This window comes from Bombina bombina, chromosome 1, assembly GCF_027579735.1.
Source record: "Bombina bombina isolate aBomBom1 chromosome 1, aBomBom1.pri, whole genome shotgun sequence".
Lineage (NCBI taxonomy): Eukaryota > Metazoa > Chordata > Amphibia > Anura > Bombinatoridae > Bombina > Bombina bombina.
In genome coordinates this window covers 1,064,138,657-1,064,151,846 of record NC_069499.1, presented here as the reverse complement: position 1 = coordinate 1,064,151,846, position 13,190 = coordinate 1,064,138,657, and the positions used below count along the sequence as shown (strand labels likewise).

At 41.5% G+C, this 13,190-nt stretch overlaps 1 protein-coding gene across 1 annotated transcript in view; it reads left to right on the top strand.

Moving 5' to 3' along the window:
* Window positions 1-13,190, top strand: part of NCOA3 (nuclear receptor coactivator 3) — a 656,351-nt gene that overhangs the window by 237,826 nt on the left and 405,335 nt on the right. Inside the window, exons 3-4 of the mRNA XM_053716954.1 lie at window positions 2,776-3,155; window positions 3,508-4,385. Of these exons, the coding sequence (XP_053572929.1) occupies window positions 2,776-3,155; window positions 3,508-4,385 (1,258 nt within the window). The remainder of the gene's footprint in view (window positions 1-2,775; window positions 3,156-3,507; window positions 4,386-13,190) is intronic.

The window sequence follows — 13,190 nt, the reverse complement described above, 5'->3', positions numbered from 1 at the left end:
CTCACGAATTCCAGCAAACCCAGTAAAGGCTCAGGCTTTCCTGAAGTGTGTTTCAGACCTGGAGTTATCAGGGGTAATCATGCCAGTTCCATTTCAGGAACAGGGTCTGGGGTTTTATTCTTATCTATTCATTGTCCCAAAGAAAGAAAACTTATTCAGACCAGTTCTGGATCTGAAAATTTTGAATCGTTATGTAAGAGTACCGACTTTCAAAATGGTGACTATAAGGACTAGTCTGCCTTTTGTTCAGCAAGGGCATTATATGTCCACAATAGACTTACAGGATGCATATCTTAATATTCCGATTCATCCAGATCATTATCAGTTTCTGAGATTCTCTTTTCTAGACATGCATTACCAATTTGTCGCTCTTCCTTTTGGCCTAGCGATAGCTCTAAGAATCTTTTCAAAGGTTCTCGGCGCGTGTCCATGACTCTGTCTCTAACAGCCAAGAGACAATTAAAATTGGTTTCAGCTTGTCGGAACCTTCAGTCTCAATCATCCCTTCAATAGCTATGTGCATGGAAGTTTTAGGTCTCATGACTGCAGCTTCGGACGCGATCCCCTTTGCTCGTTTTCATATGAGACCTCTCCAGCTTTGTATGCTGAATCAATGGTGCAGGGATTATACAAGGATATCACAATTAATATCCTTAAATCCCAATGTTAGACTATCTCTGATTTGGTGGTTAGATCACCATCATATAATTCTAGGGGCCTCTTTGGTTCGTCCATTAATAGAGAAATTCTTGTCCCTTCCTTGTGTCCTAATCCTAAGAATTCTTTGGAGAAATCCTTAACATTCTTTGGACGTGGTAAGAGCTTTGAAATATTATGTTAAAGCTACTAAAGATTTCAGGAAGACTTCTAGTCTGTTATCTTTTCGGTTCTAGGAAAGGTCAGAAGGCTTCTGCCGTTTCCTTGGTATCGTGGTTAAAGCTTTTGACTCATCAAGCTTATTTGGAGTCGGGTCGAGCCCCGCCTCAGAGAATTACAGCTCATTCTACTAGATCAGTCTCCTCTTCGTGGGCTTTGAAGAATGAAGCTTCAGTTGATCAGATTTGCAAAGCAACAACCTGGTCTTCTTTGCATACATTTACTAAATTCTACCATTTTGATGTATTCGCTTCTTCGGAAGCAATGTTTAGTAGAAAAGTTCTTCAGGCAGCTGTTTCAGTTTGATTCTTCTGCTTATGTTTTAAGTTTTTTTTATTTCATGAGAATTAACTTATATTTTTGGTTGTGGATTATTTTTTCCAGCGAAAAATGTTTTTTATTTTTATCCCTCCCTCTCTAGTGACTCTTGTGTGGAGTTCCACATCTTGGGTATTGCTATCCCATATGTCACTAGCTCATGGACTCTTGCCAATTACATGAAAGAAAACATAATTTATGTAAGAACTTACCTGATAAATTCATTTCTTTCATATTGGCAAGAGTCCATGAGGCCCACCCTTTTTATGGTGGTTATGATTTTTTTGTATAAAGCACAATGATTTCCAAATTCCTTTGTTGATACTTTTTACTCCTTTATCACTCCTTTATCACACCACTGCTTGGCTATTCGTTAAACTGAATTGTGGGTGTGGTGAGGGGTGTATTTATAGGCCTTTTGAGGTTTGGGAAACATTGCCCCTCCTGGTAGGATTGTATATTCCATACGTCACTAGCTCATGGACTCTTGCCAATATGAAAGAAATTAATTTATCAGGTAAGTTCTTACATAAATTATGTTTTTGCACTTTTCCCACAGTCCTCGGGGTTCTCTTGGGAGTGTCTTATGTTTGAAGGATCGAAAAGGTTGTCACCCAAGCTCAGTTAGGGTGGGTAATTTCCCACTTCTTCCATTCCCTGGGGGGCTTGGGGTTGTTTTGTCTCCCCTGTCTATCAGACATGCCTGTCGCTTGAGCTTGTCCAGTGTGGGATTAACATTGAGTTCAGTTGCTCCACATATTTTGGCCTCGGGTCTTTGAGGTTCGATGAGCCTTCTTTGATGAGGAGCTCTGCTTCTTTTCCACAGTTAGGATTTTGGGGAACCATTTTTATAGTTTTACTTCTTCTGAAGCAGCCTTTTGGTAGAATGTCCTTCAGGCAGTTGTCTCAGATTATTTTTGCCTTTTAGTTATTTGTCTCCTTTTTTTAGGCTATTGAGGTTGTGGATTTAGTTTCTCAGTGAAAAAAGAGGTTTCTTAGAACCCACCCTTTTCTGTTATTACCAATGGACTCCACAGCTTGGGTATTAGTTCCCAGGACTAAAGGATTGTTAACTCTCACCACCTGTATGAAAGAAAACATAATTTATGTTTACCTGATAAATTAATTTCTTTCATGGTGGTAAGACCCAATCCTGTTTTTTGCTCTGGGTTATTTTTTTCCTTTTTTTTTTTTTTTCTTGTTCACATTATCTTTTTTTCTCTGCTCCTTTTAGCCTGAGGTACCTGTGAGGTGGGAAAGGTTTTATAGAGTTCTAAAGGTTTGGGAATCTTTGTCGCCCCTAGTGGTAAGGAGTAATTCACTGGAATAATGGATATTGGGCTCTCACCACCATGAAAGAAATTAATTGATCAGGTAAGCATAAATTATGTTTTTTCAGACATGTTGGATTATTGCATTACACATTTTGCTGTTGACCTGCTGATTAAAGAATTGTATTTTTTTTAATTCATTGTATGAAGATACATAATTTGAAACTTTTATTTTTGTAGTATTATATTTGTGGTAAGAAATTATATCAAATAGTACTCGGCTACTGAACTTTTTATTTGTCACTTTTAGGGATCAGAATGGATACAGACCAAATCCTGTTACACAAGGTGTTAGGCTACCACTAGCTACAAATACCAACCCTTCCAATTCTATGAATGCACTTCCAGCTCAGGCCATGCCTCAGCAGAACCGGAACTATGGCATAGGGGATTCCAGCTCCATGACACAAATGCAAGGCATGAGATACAACTCCCCAGGCAGCATGGGACCTGTAAACCAAGCACCAGGAAACCAACAGTCACAATACCAGAATAACAACTATGGCATGAATATGAGCAGCCCCCCACATGGCAGTCCTGGCATGAGTACTAACCAGCCTAACTTAATTGTTTCCCCAAGAAATCGGGGTAGCCCCAAGATAGGATCAAATCAGTTTTCTCCAGTTCAAGGTATTTCATGGTGACTGTTAACAGAATCATCATCAGCCACCTCCTCAACATTTTGTAGTATTATTATATATTCTGTTTTGTATTTGTTTTAATTGTAGTCTTTTGAGATCCTCTAACTTTCAGGATTCTTAAATGTGCTTGTTAAGATAAGATTATTTTAAGTTTCTAAGGTATGAAAAATAAAGTCTAGCCATAATTCAAATTTATTTAAATTAAGGATAGTTTCAAGACTATATGGTGGAAAGATTCTCTAAGTAGTTTTGTTTATATATTCAATAACTTTTTATATTATCTCAAGTATCTCTCTGTAATTATCTTGTGTGTTTTTTTTTTTTTTTGTTTGTTTTTGCAGGTATGAACTCTCCAATTGGATCTTCAGTTAATGCAAGTGGAGGAACTTTCTCCAGCAGCTCCTTGAGTGCCCTTCATGCAATAAGTGAAGGAGTGGGAAGCTCCCTTTTGTCATCCTTATCGTCACCTGGGCAGAAAGTGGAGAGTGGTCCAAATTTGAACATGAACCAACCAAATAAAATGGGAAACCCGGAGTGCAAGAGCCCCAGTAGCTTATATTGTGAACAGAGTCAAGTTGAGAGTTCTGTTTGCCAGTCCAGTGGTAGAGACCACTTGGGAGAGAAGGACAGCAAAGAGAATATTCTTGAAGGGTCAGAGAGCCAAAGGGCGCAGGCTGAAAGCAAAGGTCATAAAAAACTTCTCCAGTTACTGACTTGCTCTTCAGAAGAAAGAAATCACAATACGATGGCCAACTCAACTATGGACTCCAGTTGCAAAGATTCTTCCACTAATGTTACTAGCCCTTCCAGTGTCTCCTCAACTTCAACAGGTGTCAGCTCCACATCAAATCTTCATGGATCCATGCTTCAAGAGAAACACAGAATACTTCACAAGCTGTTGCAGAATGGAAATTCTCCTGCAGAAGTAGCTAAGATCACAGCAGAAGCCACAGGCAAGGACAACTTCCAGGAATCTGTTAGCTCTGTTCCTTGTGGGGAAGCAACAGTGAAGCAGGAACAGCTGAGTCCTAAAAAGAAGGAAAACAATGCACTTCTCAGATACCTACTTGACAAAGATGATGTAAAGGATCAACTGCCAAAGGACTTGAAGCCCAAGCTGGAACCATCTGAAAATAAACTGGGGCAATGTAGCAGTTCTAGCATTCCAACTTCAAGCCAAGATAATGAGATTAAAATCAAAACAGAGCCTGCTGAAGAGGTACTTCCTTTACTTCACTTTAGTTTTTTTTTCTATATTTCTTTTCCATCTAAAGGGGAGGAGAGTCCACGGCTTCATTCATTACTGTTGGGAATTAAGAACCTGGCCACCAGGAGGAGGCAAAGACACCCCAGCCAAAGGCTTAAATACCTCCCCCACCTCCCTCATCCCCCAGTCATTCTTTGCCTTTCGTCACAGGAGGACGGTAGAGAAGTGCCGAAGATCGGAGTAGTCTCTTATGGAGGGTAGTACTCTTCGCAGTGGGACTGGAGTTTTAAGTAGTCCTGTCAGCCTGTCAGTGAGAGCCTGGGTGAAAGTTAGAGTCTGGAGATGCAGGGAGAGTCTTTCTGCGAAACCATACCGACTCATTAACAGCTCCACAAGCAATTGGCGTTGACGAGTTTCGCTGCCTGCTTTTTCACTCAAGTCCATGTCAGGAGCGAGGCTACTAACCTGTCACACTTGAAGGGCCGTGTTTCTGCGATTCCTAAGCTTGATAAGGTTCCTGTTAAGATGGCTAATATTATTAAGAATGAATGGCAACGATTAGGGTCTTCCTTTTCCCCTTCTTCCTTTAAGAAACTGCTCCCCGTTCCGGACTCTCAGCTTGAGCTGTGGGGTACTGTCCCTAAGGTGGATGGTGCTATCTCCATGCTCGTGAAGCGGACAACAATTCCCCTCAAGGATAGTTCGTCGTTTAAAGAGCCCTTGGATATAAAGTAGGAAAACATGTTAAGGAAGATGTTTCAACACACAGGGTTTGTTTTTTAGCCGTCAGCGGCCGTTGCCGTAGCTGCGTCATATTGGTGTGAATCCCTGTGTGAAATGGTCGAGAGGGAGACTTCCATCGACGAGATATAGGAGAAGATTAAGGCGCTGAAGGTCGCCAATTCTTTCATATGTGATGCCAATAAGCAAATTATTCGCCTGAATGCTAAGGTGTCGTTTTTTTTCTGTGGCTAAAGTCTTGGTCTGCGGACATGACCTATAAGTCGAGGCTGTTGTCCCTGGCTTTTCAAGGACAAATTCTGTTCAGTCCAGGATTGGTTTCGATCATATCCACGGTTACGGGAGGGACGGGAGCTTTCCTACCGCAGGATTGTAATTGGCAAGAGTCCATGAGCTAGTGACGTATGGGATATACAATCCTACCAGGAGGGACAAAGTTTCCCAAACCTCAAAATGCCTATAAATACACAACTCACCACACCCACAATTCAGTTTTTACAAACTTTGCCTCCTATGGAGGTGGTGAAGTAAGTTTGTGCTACGATTTCTACGTTGATATGCGCTTCTCAGCATTTTGAAGCCCAATTCCTCTGATTATAGTAAATGTCAGAGGGATGTGAAGGGAGTATCACCTATTGAATGCAATGGTTTTCCTCACTGGGATCTATTTCATAGGTTCTCTGTTATCGGTCGTAGAGATTCATCTCCTACCTTCCTTTTCAGATCGACGATATACTCTCATATTCCATTACCTCTACTGATAACCGTTTCAGTACTGTTTTGGCTATCTGCTTTATGTGGATGAGTGTCTTTTGGTAAGTATGTTTTCATTACTTAAGACACTCTCAGGTATGGTTTGGCACTTTATGTATTTATATAAAGTTCTAAATATATGTATTGTACTTTGCCATGATTCAGGTTTTCAGTATATTTCCTTTTGCAGACTGTCGGTTTCATATCTGGGAAATGCAATTTTTTGAAAATGTATTTTCTTACCTGGGGTCAGAATTAGGCTCGCGAGGGCGCCAAATGCCAAAGTTTATTGCGTCATTCTCGGCGCAAGTTTTTTTTTGGTGCAAACTTACGTTAGTTGACGCAAATTCGTCATTTCCGGTGTCTTAGTTGTTGCCGAGTCCTTCACAAGGTTGCGTCATCTTTGATGCGTGTGTGTCGTTTCCAGACGTTTTTGGCGCCAAAAAATATTTTTCTGTTTGTTGTTTGTCATACTTGGCGCTAAATTTTTTCATTATTTAAGACCCCATTCCTATTTGCCTCTTGCTTTTTTTCTATGTCAGAGGGCTATGCTGTTTGCATTTTTTCCCATTCCTGAATCTGCTATGTAAGGAAATTGATAATTTTGCTTTATATGTTGTTTTTTTCTCTTACATTTGCAAGATGTCTCAATCTGATCCTGTCTCAGAAATCACTGTTGGAAGCCTGCTGCCTAACAGTTCTACCAAAGCTAAGTCCATTTGTTGTAAATTTGTGGAGGTTATACCTCCAGCTGTGGTTTGTAATAGTTGTCATGATAAACTTTTACATGCAGAGAATATATCCATCAGTAGTTGTTCCATTACCTGTTGCTGTTCCCTCAACATCTAATGCACAAGTTATACCTGTAAATTTAAATTAATTTATTTCTGATTCTATTCAGAAGGCTTTGTCTGTCATTCCGCCTTCTAATAAACCTAAAAGGTTTTTTAAAACTTCTAATAAAGTTGATGAAATTTCAAATGACCGGCAACATACTGATTTATCCTTCTCTGATGAGGATCTATCTGATTCAGAAGATCCTGCCTCGGATATTGACACTGACAAATCCTCTTATTTATTTAAAATGGAGTATATTCGTTCTTTGTTAAAAGAAGTGTTGATTACATTAGATATGGAGGAAACTAGTCCTCTTGATATTAAAACTAGTAAACGTTTAAATTCTGTTTATAAACCTACTATGGTTATTCCAGAGGTTTTTCCGGTTCCTGATGCTATTTCTGATATGATTTCTAAAGAATGGAATAGGCCTGGTACTTCTTTTATTCCTTCTTCAAGGTTTAAAAAATTGTATCTTTTGCGAGCAGTTAGATTGGAGTTTTGGGAAAAGATCCCCAAAGTTTCAAAGATGTTTGGATCAATTCGGTGCAAAACATTGGATTCAGAGTATTGTCTCTCAGTGGTACAGAATAGGATTCAGAGTAAGACCGCCTGTGAGAAGATTTTTTTTCTCTCACGCATTCCAGCAAACCCAGTAAAGACTCAGGCTTTCCTGAAGTGTGTTTCAGACCTGGAGTTATCAGGGGTAATCATGCCAGTTCCGTTTCAGGAACAGGGTCTGGGATTTTATTCAAATCTATTCATTGTCCCAAAGAAAGAAAATTCATTCAGACCAGTTCTGGATCTAAAGATTTTGAATCGATATGTAAGAATACCAACTTTCAAAATGGTGACTATAAGAACTATTCTGCCTTTTGTTCAGCAAGGGCATTATATGTCCACAATAGACTTACAGGATGCATATCTTCATATTCCGATTCATCCGGATCACTATCAGTTACTGAGATTCTCTTTTCTAGACCAGCATTACCAATTTGTTGCTCTTCCTTTTAGCCTAGCGACTGCTCCAAGAATCTTTTGAAAGGTTCTAGGTGCCCTTCTCTCTGTAATCAGAGAGCGGGGTATTGCAGTGTTTCCTTATTTGGATGATATCTTGGTACTCACTCAGTCTTTACGTTCTGCAGAATCTCACACAAATCAATTAGTGTTGTTTCTTCGAAGATATGGTTGGAGGATCAATTTACTAAAAAGTCCTTTTTAGGTTTCCAGATAGATTCAGTGTCCATGACTTTGTCTCTAACAGACAAGAGACGTTTGAAATTGGTTGCAGCCTGTCAGGAACTTTCAGTCTCAGTCATTCACTTCAGTAGCTATGTGCATGGAAGTTTTAGGTCTCATGACTGCAGCTTCGGACGCGATCCCCTTTGCTCGTTTTCATATGAGAACTCTCCAGCTTTGTATGCTGAACCAATGGTGCAGGGATTATACAAGAATATCACAATTAATATCCTTAAATTCCAATGTTCGACTTTCTCTGACTTGGTGGTTAGTTCACCATCGTATAATTCTAGGGGCCTCTTTCCTTTGTCCAACCTGAACTGTGTTCACAACAGATGCGAGTCTTTCATGTTGGGGAGCTGTTTGGGGATCTCTGACAGCACAAGGAGTTTGGAAATCTCAAGAGGCGAGATTACCAATCAATATTTTGGAACTCTGTGCGATTCTCAGGGCTCTTCAGTTTTGGCCTCTGTTGAAGAGAGAACCGTTCATTTGTTTTCAGACAGACAATATCACAACTGTGGCATATGTCAATCATCAGGGTGGGATTCACAGTCCTCAAGCTATGAAAGAAGTATCTTGGATACTTGCTTGGGTGGAATCCAGCTCCTGTCTAATTTCTGCGGTTCATATCCCAGGTATAGACAATTGGGAAGCGGATTACCTCAGTTGTCAGACTTTACATCCGGGAGAATGGTCTCTCCACCCAGATGTGTTTTTTCGAGTTGTTCAGATGTGGGGGCTTCCAGAAATAGATCTGATGGCATCTTATCTAAACAAAAAACTTTCCAGGTCCAGGGATCCTCAGGCGGAAGCAGTGGATGTGTTGACACTTCCTTGGTGTTATCAACCTGCTTATATTTTCCTGCCTCTAGTTCTTCTTCCAAGAGTTATCTCCAAAATCATCATGGAGCGATTATTTGTGCTGCTGGTGGCTCCAGCATGGTCTCACAGTTTTTGGTATGCGGATCTTGTTCGGATGTCCAGTTGCCAACCTTGGCCACTTCCATTAAGGCCAGACCTATCTCAAGGTCCGTGTCTCCATCAGAATCTCAAATCATGAAATTTGAAGGTATGGAAATTGAACCCTTAGTGCTTAGTCATAGAGGTTTCTCTGACTCAGTGATTAATACTATGTTGCAGGCTCGTAAATCTGTTTCTAGAAAGATTTATTATCAAGTTTGGAAGACTTACATTTCATGGTGTTCTCATAAATTCTCTTGGCATTCTTTTAGAATTCCTAGAATTTTACAGTTTCTTCAGGATGGTTTGGATAAAGGTTTGTTCTCAAGTTCCTTGAAAGGACTAATCTCTGCTCTTTATGTTTTATTTCACAGAAAGATTGCTAAACTTCCTGATATTCATTGTTTTTTGCAGGCTTTGGTTCGTATCAAGCCTGTCATTAAATTAATCTCTCCTCCTTGGAGTCTTAATTTGGTTTTGAAGGCTTTACAGGCTCCTCCGTTTGAGCCTATGCATTCTTTGGACATTAAACTACTTTCTTGGAAAGTGTTGTTTCTTTTGGCCATTTCTTCTGCTAGAAGAGTTTCTGAATTATATGCTCTTTGTTTTGAATCTCCTTTTCTGATTTTTCATCAGGATAAGGCAGTTTTGCGGACTTCATTTAAATTCTTACCTAAGGTTGTGAATTCTAACAACATTAATAGAGAAATTGTTGTTCCTTCCTTCTGTCCTAATCCTAAGAATTCTTTGGATGTGGTGAGAGCTCTGAAATATTATGTTAAAGCTTCTAAAGATTTCAGGAAGACTTCTAGTCTATCTTTTCTGGTTCCTGTAAAGTTCAGAAGGCTTCTGCCGTTTCCTTGGCCTCATAGTTAAAACTTTTGATTCATCAAGCCTATTTGGAGTTGGGTCAAGCCCCACCTAAGAGAATTACTGCTCATTCTACTAGATCAGTTTCCAATTCCTGGGCTTTTAAGAATGAAGCTTCAGTTTATCAGATTTGCAAAGCTGCTACTTGGTCTTCTTTGCATACATTTACTAAATTCTACCGTTTTGATGTATTTACTTCTTCGGAAGCAGTTTTTGGTAGAAAAGTTCTTCAGGCAGCGGTTTCAGTTTGATTTTTCTGCTTTTGATTTAATTTTTTTTCCTCACATTTATGATGATTAACTTATATTTTGGGTTGTGGATTAATTTTTTCAGCGGAATTGGCTGTCTATTTTTTTATGCCTCCCTCTCTAGAGACTCATGCGTGGAGTTCCACATCTTGGTTATTGCTATCCCATAAGTCACTAGCTCATGGACTCTTGCCAATTACATGAAAGAAAACATAATTTATGTAAGAACTTACCTGATAAATTCATTTCTTTAATATTGGCAAGAGTCCATGAGGCCCACCCCCTTTTTTACAGTGGTTATGATTTATTTTGTATAAAGCACAATTATTTCCAAATTCCTTTGTTGATGCTTTTTACTTCTTTCTTTATCATCCCACTTCTTGGATATTTGTCAAACTGAATTGTGGGTGTGGTGAGGGGTGTATTTATAGGTATTTTAAGTTTTGGGAAACTTTGCCCCTCCTGGTAGGATTGTATGTCCCATACATCACTAGCTCATGGACTCTTGCCAATATGAAAGAAATGAATTTATCAGGTAAGTTCTTACATAAATTATGTTTTTGTTCCTTTCCTGCGGACAAGGCCCAGCGCCAGCAGCCCGTCTAAAAATGGACCAGTCCAAGGGTACTTGGAAGCCAGCTCATTCTTGGAACAAGTCTAAGCAGAGCAAGATGCCCACCGAGACAAAATCGGCATGAAGGGGTGGCCCCCGACCGGTCTCCGGACCAAGTAGGGGGCAGATTATCTATCTTCTCAGAAGCCTGGTTACAAGACTTCAGGACCCTTAGGTTCTGCAGGTTGTCGCCCAGGGTTACAGGATAGGGTGCAGATCCCATCCGCCCAGGGGCAGATTTCTCCATTTAAACCTGTCTTCAAGACCAGAAAAGAGAGAGGCCTTTCTAGAGTGTGTGAGGGATCTCTCCTCTCTTGGCGTTATCATACCAGTACCCCTAGCAGAAAGGGGTTTAGGGTACTATTCCAATCTTTTTGTGGTTCCAAAGAAGGTCACATTCCGCCCGATTCTGAACCTAAAGTGTTTAAACAAGTTTGTGTTCCATCGTTCAAAATGGAAACAGATCTATTCTGCCCCTAGTTCAAGAGGGACAGTTCATGACAACTATAGACTTGAAGGATGCTTACCTTAATGTGCCAATCCACAGGGACCACTTCAAGTTCCTAAGATTTGCTTTTCTGGACCAACACTTCCTCTTTGTGGCCCTCCCCTTTAATCTGGCAATGGCTCTGAGAGTCTTCACAATGGTTCTGGGTGCGCTACTTGCGGTGGCCAGAGCCAGAGGCATTGCTGTGGTGCCCTATCTGGAAGACATCCTAGTCCAAGCGCCATCGCTCAGTCTCGCAGAGGATCATTCGAGGGCTCTTCTTCTTTTGCTCCAATCTCATGGTTGGAAGATCAACTCAGGAAAAAGTTCCCTGGTTCTCAGCAACAGGGTGGAGTTAATGGGCGCGATAATAGACTCTATGTCCATGAAGATATTTCTTACAGACGATCAACGCAGAAAGAGTGTGTCCTCTTGTCTTGCCCTTCAGTCCTCCTCAAGCCCCTCGGTGGCTCAGTGTATGGAGGGGAACGGGCTCATGGTTTCCAGCATAGACGTCATTCCTTTCACCAGGTTCCATCTCAGACCTCTTCAATTGTGCATGTTGAGACAGTGGAACCGGCGATCAATTAGATCTATTACAGCAGATATCCATTGATGCTTGGACTCTGATCTCCCTCTGTTGGTGGATCAGTCCGGAGCAACTGTCCATGGGGACATCCTTCTTGAGACCGTCCTGGGAGATTGTGACCACGGACGCGAGTCTGGCAGGATGGGGAGCTGTTTGGGTTGCCAGGATGGAACAAGGAAAATGGTCCCGGGAGGAGTCTCTCCTTCTGATAAATATTCTGGAACTCCGAGCAATCTACAATGCTCTGAAGGCATGGCCTCCTCTGGGATCGTTCAGCTTCATCAGATTCCAGACCGACAACATTACCTCGGTGGCTTACATCAACCATCAGGGGAGTAGAAGGAGCTTCCTAGCCATGAGGGGGAGGTGTCTTGGATCTTGGAGTGGGCAGAGTCCCACAGCTGCTCGCTCTCAGCTATTCACATTCCAGGTGTAGACAACTGGGAAGCAGACTATCTCAGCAAGCAATCCTTCCATCCGGGGAAATGGTCTCTTCACCGCGAAGTGTTTGCAGAGATTTGTCTCAGGTGGGCAACGCCGGAGATAGATCTTGTGGCGTCCAGACTCAATTGCAAGCTGCCCCGATATGGGTCGAGATCCAGGGATCACCAGGCAGAGCTGATAGATGCCTTAGCGGTGTCTTAGGGGTTCAGCCTAGCTTACATTTTTCCGCTGTTACCACGTCTACCTCGTGTAGTGGCACGCATCAAACAGGAGCGAGCTTCGTCCATTGTGATTGCTCCATCATGGCCGCCGAGGACGTGGTTTGCGGATTTGGTGGGGATGTCATCCTCTCCGCCATGGAGGTTACCCTGTTGCAGGGATCTGCAGGAACAGGGCCCTTTTCAACATCAAAATCTCGATTCTCTGAGTCTGACTGCGTGGAGATTGAACCCCTAGTCTTGGCCAAGAGAGGCTTTTCAGAAAGTGTGATTGACACTCTAATTCAGGCAAGCAAGCCAGTCACTTGTCGCGTCTACCATTAGGTGTGGAATACTTACTTGCCCTGGTGTAAGAAGCATGGATATCCTTGGCATAAGTTGAAGGTATCCAGGATTCTGTTTTTTCTCCAAGACAGTTTGGAGAAGGGCCTTGCCGCCAGTTCCTTAAAGGGACAGATTTTGGCATTATCAGTCTTGTTGCATAGGAGACTCGCTAAGCTCCCTGACATCCAATCTTTTGTTCAGGCTCTGTCTAGAATCAGACCTGTCTTTAGACAGTCTGCTCCCCAAGGTATTGCAGAGGGTTCCGTTTGAGTCTATGCATTCCATTGACATTAAGATTCTGTCCTCAAAGTTTCTCTTCTTGTTGGCCATTGCATCGGCATGCAGAGTATCTGAACTGGCTGCCTTGCAATGTGAGCCTCATTATCTGGTTTTTCATGCGGTTAAGGTTATGCTTTACACTGGTTTGGGGTTTCTTCCCAAGGTGGTGTCTAACCGTAACATCAATCAGGAAATAGTGGTTCCTTCTTTGT